The sequence below is a fragment of the Lotus japonicus genome, chromosome 1 (genome assembly GCF_012489685.1).
Source record: "Lotus japonicus ecotype B-129 chromosome 1, LjGifu_v1.2".
Taxonomy (NCBI): Eukaryota; Viridiplantae; Streptophyta; class Magnoliopsida; order Fabales; family Fabaceae; genus Lotus; species Lotus japonicus.
In genome coordinates, this window is record NC_080041.1 from 12285011 (window position 1) to 12301589 (window position 16579).

At 32.8% G+C, this 16579-nt stretch overlaps 1 protein-coding gene and 2 long non-coding RNA genes across 5 annotated transcripts; 2 read left to right on the plus strand and 1 right to left on the minus strand.

Annotated features, from left to right (window-relative positions):
- Positions 1 to 1360: 1360 nt before the first annotated feature.
- LOC130733668 (cucumisin-like) lies at positions 1361 to 9623 on the plus strand. Of its 3 annotated transcripts, none has more exons than XM_057585894.1 (10): positions 1361 to 1515; positions 1720 to 1814; positions 2020 to 2111; positions 5251 to 5485; positions 5754 to 6270; positions 7373 to 7476; positions 7556 to 7777; positions 8274 to 8385; positions 8478 to 8691; positions 8823 to 9623. In XM_057585894.1, the coding sequence occupies exons 1-10, from the start codon at positions 1435 to 1437 to the stop codon at positions 9365 to 9367; spliced, it is 2217 nt and encodes a 738-aa protein (XP_057441877.1). In that variant the 5' UTR covers positions 1361 to 1434; the 3' UTR covers positions 9368 to 9623. The 3 variants fall into 3 exon arrangements, with proteins under 3 accessions (XP_057441877.1, XP_057441876.1, XP_057441878.1); XM_057585893.1 differs by having other exon boundaries at positions 1363 to 1533; XM_057585895.1 differs by lacking the exon at positions 1361 to 1515 and adding an exon at positions 1545 to 1568.
- A 210-nt stretch (positions 9624 to 9833) lies between these two features.
- On the minus strand, positions 9834 to 11911 carry LOC130733669 (uncharacterized). The gene is made up of 2 exons (XR_009017547.1): positions 10950 to 11911; positions 9834 to 10599 (listed from the first exon to the last, which is right to left on the minus strand). It is a non-coding gene; the product is annotated as an uncharacterized LOC130733669 (long non-coding RNA).
- Positions 11912 to 14467: 2556 nt separating this feature from the next.
- On the plus strand, positions 14468 to 16120 carry LOC130731608 (uncharacterized). The gene is made up of 2 exons (XR_009016760.1): positions 14468 to 15502; positions 15828 to 16120. It is a non-coding gene; the product is annotated as an uncharacterized LOC130731608 (long non-coding RNA).
- The last annotated feature ends 459 nt before the right edge of the window (positions 16121 to 16579 follow it).

Consider the following 16579-nt stretch of genomic DNA (forward strand, 5'->3'; position numbering starts at 1 on the left):
GATTATCTACTTAGAAACTACTAGGATTTCTTAAGTGACAGTCAGAGATTCTCTCCACTAGGACACAAACTTTTTGGATTAGGAACAGAGCTTGAGAATGTCTCATCTAGTAGGTAAGTGTATAATGCTCCTTTTATGATCACTAGGGCTTAAGGAATTAAAGTTAGGTTCTTAATTGGTAGATTCACTTAGCTAAGGAATTAGTAGGTGAATAGCTCTTATCGGCATCTTAAATGTTAATGTCATCATATAAGAATATATTGATTGTAAATCAAGTAAACTCATTTTCCAAATACGCTTTTTTCTTTGTTTGCCTCCGTGAACTTCTTTTATCGTTTTAGTTACTGTTTTCCTTTATTTAAATAAACCCATTTTCACATTTTAAACCGCTTATCCAACATCTAGCTTGTGAGATTAATAGGTAGTAACACAATCCTTCTGGAGATGACAAAAACTTGATACTGGACTACGATTGAGTCTTGAAAGAGATTTAAAAGTAACTAATGGAGGAAAACCTCTTAATCAAATAAACTAGAAAAATAGTCTTAAACCTCGGGTCATCACTCTACCATGACCACACCCTCCACGACTACGCATGTTATACTATACGACCAAGTGAAGGTTATGGTGGTAGAACACATCTTACAACAGTTGTGTTATCATGAATTTGTGAAGTTAACAACAACTTTTTAAAATTAAAAACCAATAATAAACTTAAATTGAATATAAAATTCGTGAAAACTAGTTTTAGTTTCAAAAAATATCCAAACATAAAACTAAAAATCACCCAAAAAAGGCTTAGTAAAAATTACAACTAAATGGATTAAAGTAAGCTCGTTTTAATATTTTTACCCGAAAAAGGCTTAGTAAAAAAAACAATAAATTCTACAACTAAAAGGATTAAACTAAGCTCTTTTTTATATGTTTTGGGATGAAAGTTTCACGTTCCAACTTTCAAGGAATAAAGAGACCTCGTGTTTTAGAATTCTCTTTAAGTTTGTGGACGAGGAAGCAAGCAAACATTGTTGCTCACATACTTGTTGCTTGCAGTTTATTTTTTCGATTGTTTCTGGTGGAGGAATCCCATGCAGAAATAGAACATTAGCTTAATTTGCAGCTGACTTATTATTATTATTATATTCTAACAAAATAAATAAAGGGACCTACATGCATAAAGTAGTCTCTACTTCTACGGGAATATTTCCGAAATAATTAAGGTTACTGTGATCACAAGTGGTGGTGGTGGGATATGGTGGTAGCATGACTAAAACAGAGTAGGTACATTGGATTGGACATGTTTACTAAACAGTAACATTCATGTATACTAGTTTCTTTCACTATAAATACTCATAGGTGGAACTGCCGCAGACTCACAAATCCAGTCCTTAGAAAGCTTTAATTTTCAGCTTGTCATTTTGATCTATTGTTGCAATTATGGTCTCTTTGAGGCCATGCCTTTTCATTCTCATCTTCACTCTGACAATTACTGACACATATTCTAGCAATGGTCGCAAGGCAATGCATATATTTCAAGTTATTGTTAATTATTTACGAGACTTGTCAAAATTGTATGGCTAGCTAATTCTTGGTGCAATAACTTGTTTATATTCCTTGCTCTGTTTTACCCTAGCTTTTTTAATTTGTACTAATCAAGAAGATATATGATGTTGCTCAAAATTTCGTCCCTTGAATTTAATCATAGATAATATCTGAATGCAGACCTACATTGTGTACATGGGTGATCATCCTAAGGGCATGGACCCTGCATCTTCACCTTCTCTTCATATGGCCATGGCTCAAAAAGTTATTGGCAGGTTCTGAATTATATTAATTGGTGTCTATTGTGTAGTCCATGTTTATATCATGTAGCTTTTCCTTTGTCCAGCATCAGCAATGCATTTCAATTGACTGCTTTGCAACATTAGTGGAATACACCTAGACATATTCTTTTGCTTCTTATCCAATAATTATTGTGTCCTGAAATTGATCATCCACTGATCCACATGTACATCCATCCAGCAATTCTGAACCAAGATCCATACTTCACAGCTACAAGAGCTTTAATGGATTTGTCATGAAGTTAACAGAAGAGGAGAAAGAAAGAATGGCAGGTACTGTGCCAATCTATCTTTTGTTAGAATTCAATTTCTAAAGTGATCATCTTCTATCTTGTTATGAAGTTGAGCCTTAACAACTTTCATTATAGAAAAATTTCGCTATGGCTATGTAGATATTGTCAAAATATGAATTGTTAGAACAACACATAAATCTGTCCAAAAGTGGAAATACCATTACTTTTCCAGTTTCAACTAAGAACTTACCTTTGATAAAACTTAGATAAATTAGACATTCTTCATAAATTAAGATCTTGAGAAACATCTGAATGATGAAGTAATGTCTTAACTGAAATGGTAAATTCTTATGTTCTAGCATGAAAAAATTATCTAAAAATTATCAAAAAAATTACAGATTTTTTCATGATTAAATGATTCAAAATTTTCTTTAGGATTAAAAGCTGAAAATAAACATACGAGGTTCTACCGTCTCTTCATGAAATCTTATATTTAAGCATAATTCATATATTTGCAAATCAATCACAGAATAAAAGGCTTAAAAGGTTAAATGGCCCATGGAATTACAAAGGGAATCAGTTCCAATCCCTAAATTTTTTTTACATCAAATTGGGTCCTTAAGAGATTTTTTTTAATTCAATTAAGGACAAAGGCTGTCAGACTTTAATTTTATCCTAGTCAGCAATTCCACGTGGCATTTTTTTATTTTTAATTGAAAAATTATTAAACTTTATTTTTAAATTCCAAATCATCGGATTTTATTAAGTTTTTTATTTTTTTTCTGCTTAAATAAATGAGTTGGAATTAAAAAATAATTATTTTTTTTTTGGAAAACTGAATAAGTATTATTAATTTCAAAATAGAACACCGGAACAAGATACAAGCGGAAGAAAAAGACACGAGCCCACCCGTTGGCTAAAAAGAAACTTGAAGACGAGCCTCATTAAAACCTTGCTGAGAAAATAAAGTTTTATAATTTTTCAATTTAAAAAAATAAATAAAAATGCAACGTGGAATTGCTGACTAGGATAAAATTGAAGTCTGACAGCCTTTGTCCTTAATTGAATTAAAAAAAATTCTAGGGACCTAATTTGATGAAATTTTTTTTAGGGATTGGAACTGATTCCCTTTACAATTTCAGGGGTCTTTTGACCCTTTAAGCCTTGAATAAAATATCACTATTTTTTAATGAGACACACCAACACGCTCATCATTATCATTAGTAGATGAAGATAATAATGAATGTAAGGTTGAGTCTAGAGTGGGTGTATCATTCTTTGAAGGAAAACAAACATGTGTATATTCATTACTTTGTGAATTATGACTATTAAGGGCACGTTTGATTACAATTTTTGAAGGTTAGCTGTTTTCTGTTTTTGAAACTGAAAAAATTGTAAAACTTGTTTGTCACAACCTGTTTTTTAAAACAGCTCTCATTTTTCAGTTTTAAAAACTAAAATACCAGAACAACTAAAATATATTTGTTCCTGTTTTTAGTTTTCAAATTATAGTTTTTAAATGTTGAAAAATATCTCATTCAAAAAGTTTTTTCTGAAAAAACAATTTCCAAAAGCAGTTTTTAGATACAGTTTTCAAAAGCTGCAATCAAACATTTAAAAAGGTTTTGAATTTGATATTCATGAAAACTAAAAGTCAAGTATGCAAAATATATTTTTATTGAATAGTTTTTTTTTTGAAATTAATGATTAAGTCAATTTCATCCACTTAAAACTAGTTAAAAATAATATTTTTTATAAATAAAAAGGAACATAAAAGGGTTGTCTAAATGACCTATGAGAAAGTTTGGGTTAAATAACCCATCATCCAATCACATTGAAGATAAATGCGTTAGAATATCTATATTTTATTTATTAATTTATGGGCTGTCTAAATGACCAATGAGAAAGTTTTGGTTAAATAACTCATCATCCAATCACATTGAAGATAAGTGAGTTGAAAATAAATTAATAAATAAAATATAGAAATTTTAACTCACTTATCTTCAATGTGATTGGATGATAGATTATTAAACCCAAACTTTCACATTGGTCATTTAGACAATCCCTTAATTTATTTATAAAAAATCATATTAGTCTATTGAGTTGTGGATTAATAACCTACATGTGTCATTTACAAAAACCCCGAAAAGAAAAAGAGGGTTGTCGTTATCGGCTACGTATATAATGATTTAGAATTTTTTGTTTTGATTCACAAGTTAATGGATGATGAGAAGAATAAAATTTAAATAAAAGTAATATTAATTTCATGATTGAAGGAATATTCTATTTTAAAAGAAAGTACAACAATTTAAATTTAAATATATAAAATATTTAATGATAAGTTTGTTTTTCTTTCTCAAAATTATCCCTTATTTGATCAAATTTTTATCTCCTTTAATTTATCTTACAATTCTAAATTAAACATAAATACCAACAATAACTTTTTGTATATCCCGTCAAAAAAAAAAAATTTGTATATAAAATATTTGATTGATTTTTTTTAAGATTTCTCATTCAATTCTTAAAATTTAAAATAAAAATAAATATTTAGTTAATCATTTATTTACTTAAATTTTGATTTGATTTGATATTTTCAGAAACAATGAAATTTCATGATAATTAAGAGGCTGAATTAAGAATCTACAAATTTAAAAATATTTCGGGGCTGAACTTAGAATTATGATAGAAAATCTATAAAATCTTTGGGGTCGGACTAAGAATAAAAACCTTAGGTTAAATCACCCTAGCTTAGGTGGATCAATAATATGTTGACATGTTTCTTAAAAAATTCTAACTCATGCATGACACATGTTGAAATGTTTTCGGGTCTCCTAAGACCATGGTGATTTTACATAATATTTATTTGAGTGATTTAGACAAACCTTATAAAAGAACATAGTGTCCCAAACAATGATTCTAAATTTTGGGAGGTCGTTTTCCTCCCTGGTTACCAATATATACTCTAATAACATATAATGAATGGTAGCCCAAAAGATTAAGCTGTTTGGTGAAAATACATGAATGATATGACCTCTATATTTCATTTCTCTTGAGACACCAAGTTAAGTTAATAATTCATTATATGTTCATGGAAGAAACCTTTTATTTTATAAACTAAGTTAAAAGTTCATTCATATTACACTCAACCAATCATGTTATTAATTTGGTATTGCAAACAGAAATGGACGAGGTTGTCTCCGTTATACCGGACAGCAAATATATTCTTCACACAACAAAATCGTGGGATTTCATAGGATTTCCTCAACAAGTAACAAGAGCAAGTATGGAGAGTGACATAATAGTTGGAGTAGTTGACACTGGAATTTGGCCGGAATCAAAGAGCTTCAGTGACGAAGGATTTGGCCCTCCACCCAAAAAATGGAAGGGATCTTGCCATAACTTCACCTGCAACAAGTAATCAACCACTTTCTCATGTGCAAATTGAAATGCTTCTTTAACTTCTAACATGGATGCAATCTTTATCTTGAGTGAGTTAGCTTTTAAGTAGAGTTAGAATTGACTCGAATCAGTAAAAATATAAGACGATACTAGAGTTTGTCCTAGCCACATATGTTCATTACGGTGAACTTTAAAGACTATCAGCTTTTGGAGTGACATTGGTTTTCTTTTTTAAAAATTGATTTTTTTTTCCACGAAAGTTAGTCACCAATTACATGTGCAGCAAACTAATTGGAGCAAAATACTTCAACATCGATGGATCATATCGGAAAAAAGATATCAAATCTCCTAGAGATCCAAATGGCCACGGGACACATACCTCCTCCACCGTGGCCGGAAACTTAGTCACTGCAAGCTTGCTTGGCTACGCCTCTGGGACGGCCCGCGGAGGAGTTCCGTCGGCTCGTGTCGCGATGTACAAAGCATGTTGGGTAAGCGGTTGCCGCCAGGCAGACACCCTTGCTGCTTTGGATGCAGCAATTGATGATGGTGTTGATGTGCTCTCTCTTTCAATTGGATTGGGTGGACTAGAGTACCCTGCCTATTTTCAAACTGGAACTAACATTGGAAGCTTCCATGCAATGAAAAGAGGCATATTTGTTGCAAATTCTGCTGGTAATTCTGGCCCTTATTTTTACACTATGACAAATTATCCACCATGGATGCTTTCTGTAGCTGCTAGTACTTTTGACAGAAAGTTTGTTACCAAGGTGCGGTTGGGCAATGGTGTTGTTTATGAGGTAATATATGTTTCTAAAGTTTATCTATACATAAAATGTTTGGATGTATAATGTGGGAGTTATGAGTGCAGTTAATTTAGGAAAAATCATGGCACATTCGAATACGTGTAATAGGACATGTTTGAACTAACTTTTATTTTCTCAAAATCAATCATCACACCATTGAAAAAAGGGGAATAAAGTTTCAAAAAAAGAAAAAAGGGGAACAAAATTGTGTTGTCACGAAACTTAGAAAACTGAAATGAAAAGCAAGAGAATCAAACATACTCTAATACAACATGACTTTGACTTTTGATTTATGAATAAAATTTGGATGAGTTCAGCTCTAAGAGTGTTCCCAAATTACCCACCAACACAATCTTAAATCGGCAACGCGAATCAAACACAACATTCTGAGGGGATGTGATATGTCCTTACCAACTGAGTCAATATGTCTTGATGAAATTTGAATCAATATTTGAAGCATTTATAAGCATGCACATACTTTATAAGCTATGCTTGATTTAGATTTAACTGCACTTTTGGTTCTCGTAGTTTAGCCGTTTAGGGATTTTTATCCCCAATCTTCTTTCATAATTTTGGTCCCTTCATTTTAGTGATTTAACAAATTTGGTCTCCCACTTTTTTTTTTTGCAATTGTGTCCCTCTAGTTTAGTGATTTCTCAATTTTTGTTTTTTACACTATTGAAAAAAGGGTACCAAAATTGAGGAGTCATTAAACTTAGAGAACTGGAATTGTGAAAAGAAAACTAAGATAATTAATCAAATGCACGATCACTAAAATAGAAGGTCTAAAATTGTGAAAATAATATAGGGGACCAAAATCACATAATTATAAACTAAGGATAAAAAGTGCAATTAAACCTTTAATCAAACAGGAAAGCTATTTCTTTTCATAATTCAGGTCATGGTGTGTTTTTTTTTAAAGGAATTCAGATCATGGTTTGAGAGTGGAGACTTGAGACTCAAATATTTTCAAATTAAACATAAAATAATTTGTAGCAACATATGTTGTTTGTAAATGAAACTCAAGTTAGATATCAGAAACTAGAATTTATGTACTAAATTTTATGGATGACACTCTGCCATATCATGCATGTAGGGGTCTACAATTAACACATTTGATCTCAAGAACAAAATGTTTCCTCTGATTTCCGCTGGGGATATACCCAACACTGCTGGTGGATTTAACGGTTCTATATCCAGGTATCATCAGCAGTTAATGTGTATGATTTTTCTTTGTTGAAAATATTGGATTTCAGTTTTATATTTTAATATTGTTCAGGTATTGCTCAGAGAACTCTGTGGATAAAAATGCAGTGAAAGGGAAGATCGTTGTGTGTGATAACAGTGTGAATCCTGAGAAAGTTGGGGTTTTCAATGGGGCGGCTGGTGTTATATTTGGAGCAATTGGCCCAAAAGATCTGCCATCAATTTTCGCCCTGCCTGCAACATTCCTTAGTCAAGGGAAACTTAGAAATGTACAATTATACATTGAATCAACAAGGTATAACATACACACATAGCTTTTTAATGATATATAATGAGATGTATATATTGTTTTTAATGCAATTTTTGTTTGTAGATAAAAAATATATTAGGGATATATATGTTTTTGTTCCTCCAAAAATAACGAGTTACTGATTTTAATCCCCTTTTATTTTTTATTGATTTTGGTCCTCTTAAAATAGCGAATTATTGATTTTGGTCCATCCATTCATTTTGTTTTGTGCATTAGTGATGGTTTTCAAAACCGCCACAAAATGTGTTATTGGTTGTTTAAACCGCCTCAACGCAAACTAGATGAAGTGACCAAAATCAATAATTCGCCATTTTAGAGAAACCAAAATCAATGAAAAATTATACGGGTACCAAATTCAATAATTTTCTATTTTATGGGGACTAAAAACATATTTAACCCTATAATAATAATAATAATAATAATAATAATAATAATAATAATAATAATAATAATAATAATAATAAGTCCAACCAATTACCAGAAATGCAACCGCCACAATATTGAAGAGTGATGAAGTCAAAAACACATTATCTCCTTATGTGGCTGGGTTCTCATCAAGAGGTCCAAATCCAATCACTCCAAACATTCTCAAGGTAACTTCAAAGATATATTGAATTTGTCTTCTTTAAAATGTCAAATGCTCATTGCAATTAATTATTTCTTGATGTGGCATATATATATGCAGCCTGATATTGCAGCACCAGGGGTTAGTGTGTTAGCTGCATGGTCTCCACTTAACTCCATTTCAGAATTTGAAGGTGACAAAAGAAAATTGTCTTACAATGCAATCTGTGGCACTTCAATGGCTTGCCCTCATGCTGCGGCCGCAGCTGCGTATGTCAAATCATTTCACCCCAATTGGTCTCCTGCCATGATTAAGTCTGCATTAATGACTACAGGTATATAATTAACGACTCAGTCTACTGCTTCCGTTGCTGTAGGAAATTTATCATATTATGTTTTCATAGTTAGAATACTTGATTTTGTATTATAATTATGAGTTTATTACCCTCTCTGTTGCAATCAACAGCTACTCCAATGAGTTCTGCTCTTAATCCTGAAGCTGAATTCGCGTATGGCGCGGGGCAAATTAATCCTGTTAAGGCAGTAAATCCTGGTTTAGTATATGATATTACTGAAGCAGATTATATCCAGTTCCTATGTGGGGACGGGTATACAGATAAAATGCTCCAACCACTTACACATGAAAATGTTAGTTGCCATGGAAAAGCTCAAAAGAGAGCTGCATATAACTTGAACCTCCCATCATTTGCCATTTATCATGGTAATGTTGGAGTTTTCCCTCGTGTTTTCCGCAGAACAGTTACAAATGTTGGATCAGCAAAATCTACTTATAAAGCCACTGTAATAACTCCATCCTTGTTGGATATTCAAGTGAAACCTGATGTTCTGTCCTTCACATCGATAGGCCAGGAAAAATCATTCTCAGTTGTAATTGAAGGGGCTCTCACTGTGAAATTAATATCTGCTACTTTGATTTGGGATGATGGGAATTTTCAAGTTAGAAGCCCAATTGTAGTGTATGGAGACCTACCAGAACCACCAGATATGTGAAACTAGAAAAAAAAAGTAAAATAAGGGAAGCATACTGCAGTTGGTTGCATAATCATTTTATAGCTTCGAGTTTATGAAGTTTGTAATAGCATCTTTGGTTATGCGATTGAAAAGCGCACAATCACTTCGGGGAAAAAGCTACAAATGTAGTTTATGTAATTACCGTGTTTTGGATTGTATGTCATCACTAATCCTATCATGTTGTGTATGTAAGCTCGAGTGGTCTTCCATAAAATAAAATAGTTTGTGAAAGAAATTCTCACTGCTCTGTTGGTATTTATGTAATGTGTTAGTGACTAGTGGGATGTTTATATCAGTGTTATCAAAGTGAGCCCCAGAAACTGGCGAGTAAATTATCCTGAGCACAATGTTTAAACAAAATAAGGTTTATTGTTTAGGCCACAACATGTAATTAATTTCAACAGGATGACTATATTTTGGTGGGATAAATCAGCAAGTTGCTCAATTCAGACTTCAAAATTAATATATTATAAAGGATTTGATTTATATTCACTAACGGTGTAAAGAGTTTTACGAAGACATCCAATCACATCAATATGCATTGAGCCTTCGTGGTTCCAATTATGAAATGACAACTTCCAGTAGGACCAACATAAACCAGCAAAACTCCTTATTCAATGTATCACGGTACTCGTACATTAAACACAAAAATGGGGCTCCTAACTGGAAATTTACCATCATCCCAAACCAAACCAAAGAAGCTGAAGCAACAGATTCTATTATTGCTCCATATCAATAGTGAGCACAAATGTTTTCTTTTGGCCAAGAGAATTGAATGAAAAAACATTTGGCTTCACTTTGATTTTAAGCCCTTTACGAGTAGTCACAATAGCTTTATATGCCGACATTGGGATCCAACATTTGTGACAATCCTCTTGAAACCGCCAAATACATTGGGGTCTGAGGGTGAGGCTTGAAGAGTAAATGAAGGATAGTTTAGATCCATTGCCATTATTCCCTGTGATGAGTTGTAGAAGCTTTGAACTATAGCCCTGTCCATATGAAAATCCTATGTGGTCCCTTTCACTAGCATCATACACTAAAGCCGGTTTCAGAACCTTGGAAGGATCAATTAGGCCTGCTCCATATTCGTCCTTGAAGAATTCGCGTTTCTGGCAATCTTCACAGGTTAGTGATCCTAAAAAATTTAAAATCTTTCCGGTATGCAGCCTCAACCTTTTTGGACCTACTCTCACCTGTCATAATTGAGCCTGGAATGCAGTAAGATATGACGAATTAGTAAACAAAAAAAATTGGGTAATCCAAAGAAAAGATTTCAAATTTTTAAGTATAGTTAAGTTGAGAATGCCGAAAACAAGTTTCTGCATTAAACATGTCCATTTCACCTGTAACATAATCTTGTAACTTCTATCATAATCTACTATTTTTTTTTTCCTCTGAGTTCACATCAATCTTCTCCCTCATGAAAGACACACATAACAATCATAATCAAGAAGTAATGAACAAGTTGAGATATTTCAATGGATTATCACAGATTATTCCTACATATGAACAGCTGCGAATATAGAACTGAAATGTCCAATAGTAAAACATGGTATACCTGCAAGTTTCTAACGCTTTGTCCCTCCAAGGAATCACACATCCACAAGCTTCCATGTATTCAAGAATGTGCTGATGTAGTAATGATTACTAGGATGTGCTTAGCTTCACTCTAGAAAAATTTTGACAAGCCAAAAAAAGAGCTGATGCAGATTTTGCATATGGAGCATGCCAAATTAATGCTTCCAATGCCGTGAACCTGGTTTAGTGTATGATGCTACTGGAATGAAATTGACTACATAAGATTTTTATGCGGTTAGGGCTATAATTCAATGCTTCTACAACTCATAACAGGGGATAATAGCAAGGGATCTAAACTACCCTTCATTTGCTCTCCAAGCCTCACACTCAGATTCCAATGTATTTGATAGTTTCAAGAGGACTGTCACAAATGTTTGATCCCCGATGTCCACATATAAAGCTATTGTGAGTTGTGACTGCTCCTCAAGGACTTAAAATCAAAGTGAAGCCAAATGTTTTGTCATTCAATTCTCTTGGCCAAAAGAAAACATTTGTGCTCACTATTGATATGGAGCAATAAGAGAATATGTTGCTTCAGCTTCTTTGGTTTACATTGGGATGATGGTAAATTTCAAGTGACTGATAATAATGAAGAAGCTACTAAAGATGAGAAAGGGCTAAGATGTAGTTTGGTTGCAAGCATTTAGTCTAGCGATCTTTCCTCACTGGATCGTGGATGTTAACAAATGAATAGAAAGCCATATATATAGAGGCTTGTGAATACACTAATTAGGAATCTCACTGATTGTTAGGTGTAACTAATTTCTAAATACACTAACTAGGAATCTCACTGATTGTTAGGTGTAACTAATTTCTGAATCTCACTAACTAGGTGTAACTCATTGATTAAGTGTAACTAATTTCTGTCACAATTAATCAACCTCTCTAACAAATTATGTTAATCCTAATAGATGTAGCCTTGTAATTGTAGAGTCTATGTTAAGGTGTCTAAAGTGAAAGTATCTTTAATTTTTATTTCTTTCTCCCTGGCTTCTGTCACATAAAGACATAAATAAACTATGATAAGGTTATGTTTGATTCTCTATGATTTTTGAGATTTAGACAGGGTTTGAATTGAGTTTTCTTTTTTTAAAATATCTCTAATATTGTCAAAAGTCTATAGAATACACCTTAAAATCCAAATAAAACAAAAAATTTGAAGACTAACTTATTCAAAATAAAGAACAGCATTAATAAATTTTAAAAACTGATAAGTTGAACAAAAGTCAATGATATATGTGCAATTTTATAACACGCACATTTTAGAATGTTCTCATGGTCCACTAAGATTTTACCTCATATTCAAGTTTAGCAGAAATTCAAACACACACACACACCTCTGCACTTGATTGAGGGCATGAATCATCCATGATCTTGATGATATTGTCTTTTTTCAATCAAAATTCAAAACATGATTTAAATTGATAAAGTAGTTTTAAAAAGAAAAAGGGAGGACCCCGTTTCTGCCCTTTTTTTTCATTGGCATATGATTCATGGAATCAATCATACAAAACAAAATTTGTGTGTATTTCTTGTCACAAGGCCACTGGCACTTGCGTTTCTCAATTTATATGCCTTAACCTTTAGCTGCATTAGAGCAAAATTACAAGGTAGATGGGCTAGACAGCTTTGCTTTTTGTGAAATAAATAACTTGCTGGTTTTACTTTTACATTAACAGTTGGAAAACACTAGGGCACAAATTATTAACTTAACAGAATTTGTAATTTGAATAAAACTACTCAGTGTGATTAAAGAACTTTGAGCAGTTATTAGTTCACAAACTGTTATACACTGATTATTCTTGAATTTCAAATTTTCCTCCCTTTCAATTCTGTAATCAAGGCTAACAATCATGTAAATTATAAACTACTTCTAGCTTTCAGTACTGAATCACGATTCTCAATATTTTCGATGCAGAATCAAATACAGGCTTCTAAATTGAGAGGAGAAGTGATTCTAGAGAAGCTACTCCTATTAGCTTTTTGGGGAAGGAGTGATTCTGAAAAAACTAAATATGCCTCAAAACATGCTGCGAAAATTTAATCACTCTCTGGAAGCTTAGCAGATAAGTAGCTCCATTTCGCTATGCTATGCATTGGATTTCAAATTTATGGGAGCAATTTGCTTGTTCTTCCTTTAGGCTAGAAATGTCATAGCCATATAAATCATATGGTATGTTGTTGAGTTGAAGGAGCACCAGGAAAAAATACAGAAAAGAAAATAGGAAGCAGAACACACTAATTTATTTAATTAATCTTGTGGAATTTATAGAAAAAGAAAACAGGTATAAAGTTGATGAATTCAAAGGCAACCTAATTGCTTAACTTGTCAAAAGCTTAAAAGACATGGACCACTTTGCTGTGTACCTAAACTGACATTACTTAACTTGCATAAAAAAGCAGAAGCTATAGCAAATAAGAGTATCCCACAACTTTGAAATTAATTCCTAACACAAATCCTTATTTAGGCTTCCAAATTATCAAGAAAATATGTTGCAATTCAATTAAAGTGGCAATTAAAAGTAAAGAACTATTAACCAGAATGTTCAATGAATATATGTATAGAAAATCAAAGCAAATTAAAAAAATTGAATGTCCTTATATGGTCTTGGACCTCTTAATTAGAACTGAATTTCACTCATACAAGCCCTCTCATGGTTGATCCTGGATTAAAGTTCCTTGGAGAAATGAGCCAAAATGGGAGAAACTGAGTGCTTAACACATACGCAGAAGCTTACTTTTAAAATCATTGTGCATATTTTCCTTAGCTCAAAAAGTGAACCTATATCTTGAAAGAGAATACACTGCATTTAACCAAGGAGTTAGTGCCATGCAAATTAATATTCTCATCATCATTTCACTTTATTAAGTACTCAATATATGGAAAAAAAAGAACAAAGAAGTTTTATTAGAATTTGTGTGCTTCTAATTCTAGTATAATGCAGAGTAGTTTTCTCACAGCACTAACTATATTTTCTGGTTGATGGTGAAACTACTTGTCATTACTTGAGGAATAGCTTTTTGACAATCTTATCCTTCACTTGATTCTTGTTTATTTTTTTCAGAATCACTCCTCCCTCCCCCCACAAAAGCTAGTAGGAATAGCTTCTTTTGCTATAATGCAGCTAAAGGCATATCAAATTGAGAAAAGCGTGTCAGTTCCCTTGTGGCAAGAAATACACACAATTCTTGTTTTTTACAATACAATTTATTCCTTGAATCATATACCACAAAAAAAGGGTAGAAATGTGCTCCTCCCTTTTTCTTTTTTGCACCGAAAGTTGCTGGCTGAAACTACTTTATCAATTTAAGTCATGTTTAGATTTTAAGGTGTATTTATTCTAAAAGATTTTGGACAATTAATATTGGAGATATTTTGAAGAAAGAAAACTCAATTCAAACCCTATCTAAATCTCAAAAATCATAGAGAATCAAACAGAATCTTATTATCACAGTTTATGTAGCAGAAACCAATAAAAGTTAAAGAGACTTTCACTTTAAAAAAATCTTAACATAGACCCTACAACTATGTTTCGTGAGGAAAGGTTGCTAGACCAACAGCTTGCCGCCAAAGTTTTAATCTTTAGTAGATTCTTCATCGTTATTTCACTCACTTGAGGTGCATTCCCTGTATGTTCTAACTTAAATAATTGAGTGAATTCCATTTCTTTTGTCACAAATTGGAAGATTCCATTTCTTTTGATCCTTATGCTTGAACATGCCATGTGACTGCTAGCCAAATGAAACCAATCAAATCGTCCTCCTAACATGGTAATTAGTTGTAGTGGAACCATTAAGAGTGTAGTTTGTCTAGCTAGTAATTAACATGGTAAACAATCATGGCATCATTGTGGGATTATTTGATCTTCTCAACCAGTGCATTCTGTTCGCTGAATGTGCATATTGGAAATGGCAATCCCGATTGTACGAGGAACCAAATGTTGTTTTGAACTGAAAACCAAGCATGCACAAAGTGCTAGCTTCCAAGAAATAGAGGGCAGTTTGGCCAAGACTTCCTTTTAATTTATATACCTTTTTCTGTTTTCTCCCTTCATTGGTGGAGCTTTCTGGAAAAAAAAAAAAAAGGAATTAAACAAAGAATATCCATGGAGTAATTATAAACATTAGTCGATAGGCATGTATATAATAAACACACATCATCAACAAGTTTCGTCTCTTCATAACCCACCTGCTGATATTTTCATGCCTTTCAAATTCCCATGTTTCATGTTGTTTCCCGTATAGACAATATATGTCTTCCATGTTTAATAGCTTCATTTGGCGATGCGTTTTTCTTGTTTCTGATCTGCATGAAGACCTATATTGTCTACACAGGCAATAGCATGATAGATAAAGCTGCTTCATTGCCCCTTTACAAAAACATGCTATGCAGTGAGCATGGTAATGTTAGGCCTTGGACATGGAACAACAAGAGGAGGGGCTTCATCAACTCGCATTTGTCCCACCTCTTGCTGTTCCTTCTCAAAGTCAAACATGCTTGCTTATTTCTACTCCAGGAGCAATCAAATCAAGGTACAACATTAAAGTCTTAAACCAAAAAAAAAAAGAACAAAGTTTACTCAGAGAATGTGACCTCATACAGATACATTTAATTTATTTATTAATAGAAAAATTACCTTGAGAACTTCAGGTGCATCTAAGTTTGGACTTTTGACCCCTTGATGAGAAAAAAACCACCTCAGGGGCTGAACTATCTTCTAACTCATCACTCTTAAATATGGTAGCAGTTGGAGTCCTGCAATTTGTTTCAAAAACACAACATTCTACTTTAGATAAGTGTGGTTCTCTAAATTATTGATAATGTGTATAACTGTGTATTTGAAACCTACCTTTGTAGAGTTTATGTAGTCATATATTGGCACCATCCTTCAAGTCAAGGTCAGATCCAGACAAGGGAAAAGAGTCTGCATTTTGCCTACCAGTTTGACCTTGTCTCAGGAAACCAATGGCACCAGCTTCTAAGGTTTCTAATGGCAGGAGGATAGCTTTGAAGAAGCTACTAAAGATGAGAAGGCTAAGATTTTGTTATCTTCCCTCACTGAATCATGGTTGTAAGATTTTTCCTCAAGTTCAGCTTGAATTTAGCATTGAGTTTAACCGAAATCCAAACCTCTTGATTGAGGGCAGTAATATCTTCCATGGTCTCAAATGATACTGTATTTTGTCAATCAAAACACGATTAAATTGATAAAGTAGTTTCAGCCAGCAACTTGACAGTAGAAGGTGGTAAAAGGCCTAGGGATAATATCCATGGACTAAAATTGCATGAAAATCAAAATTTGACATGCCTTTAGCTGCATTACAGCAAAGGAACATGATAGATTTGCAACACAGCTTTTATTTTTGTCAAATATATAACTTTCTGGTTTTACATTAACTGTTGAAAAACAAACAATAGTGTTCTATGTTTCTCTAGCCAACATAATGATTTAACAGAATTTGTAGTTTGAACTTTGAACAGAACAGCTATTTAATATGGATTGAAGAATTGTGAGCAGTTATCAGTTCATAAAACTATTATACGTGTGTGACATCTCTTGAATTTTAATTTTTTCTTTCTTTCAAGTATGTAATCAAGACATTGATAGC

Bases quoted from the DNA above. Each gene is read 5' to 3' on its own strand.
- LOC130733668 (XM_057585893.1), top strand. From the start codon at position 1,435: ATGGTCTCTTTGAGGCCATGCCTTTTCATTCTCATCTTCACTCTGACA. The intron at 6,271-7,372 runs GTAATATATGTT...TCATGCATGTAG, and splicing joins GCAATGGTGTTGTTTATGAG to GGGTCTACAATTAACACATT. The intron at 7,778-8,273 runs GTATAACATACA...ACCAATTACCAG, and splicing joins TTATACATTGAATCAACAAG to AAATGCAACCGCCACAATAT.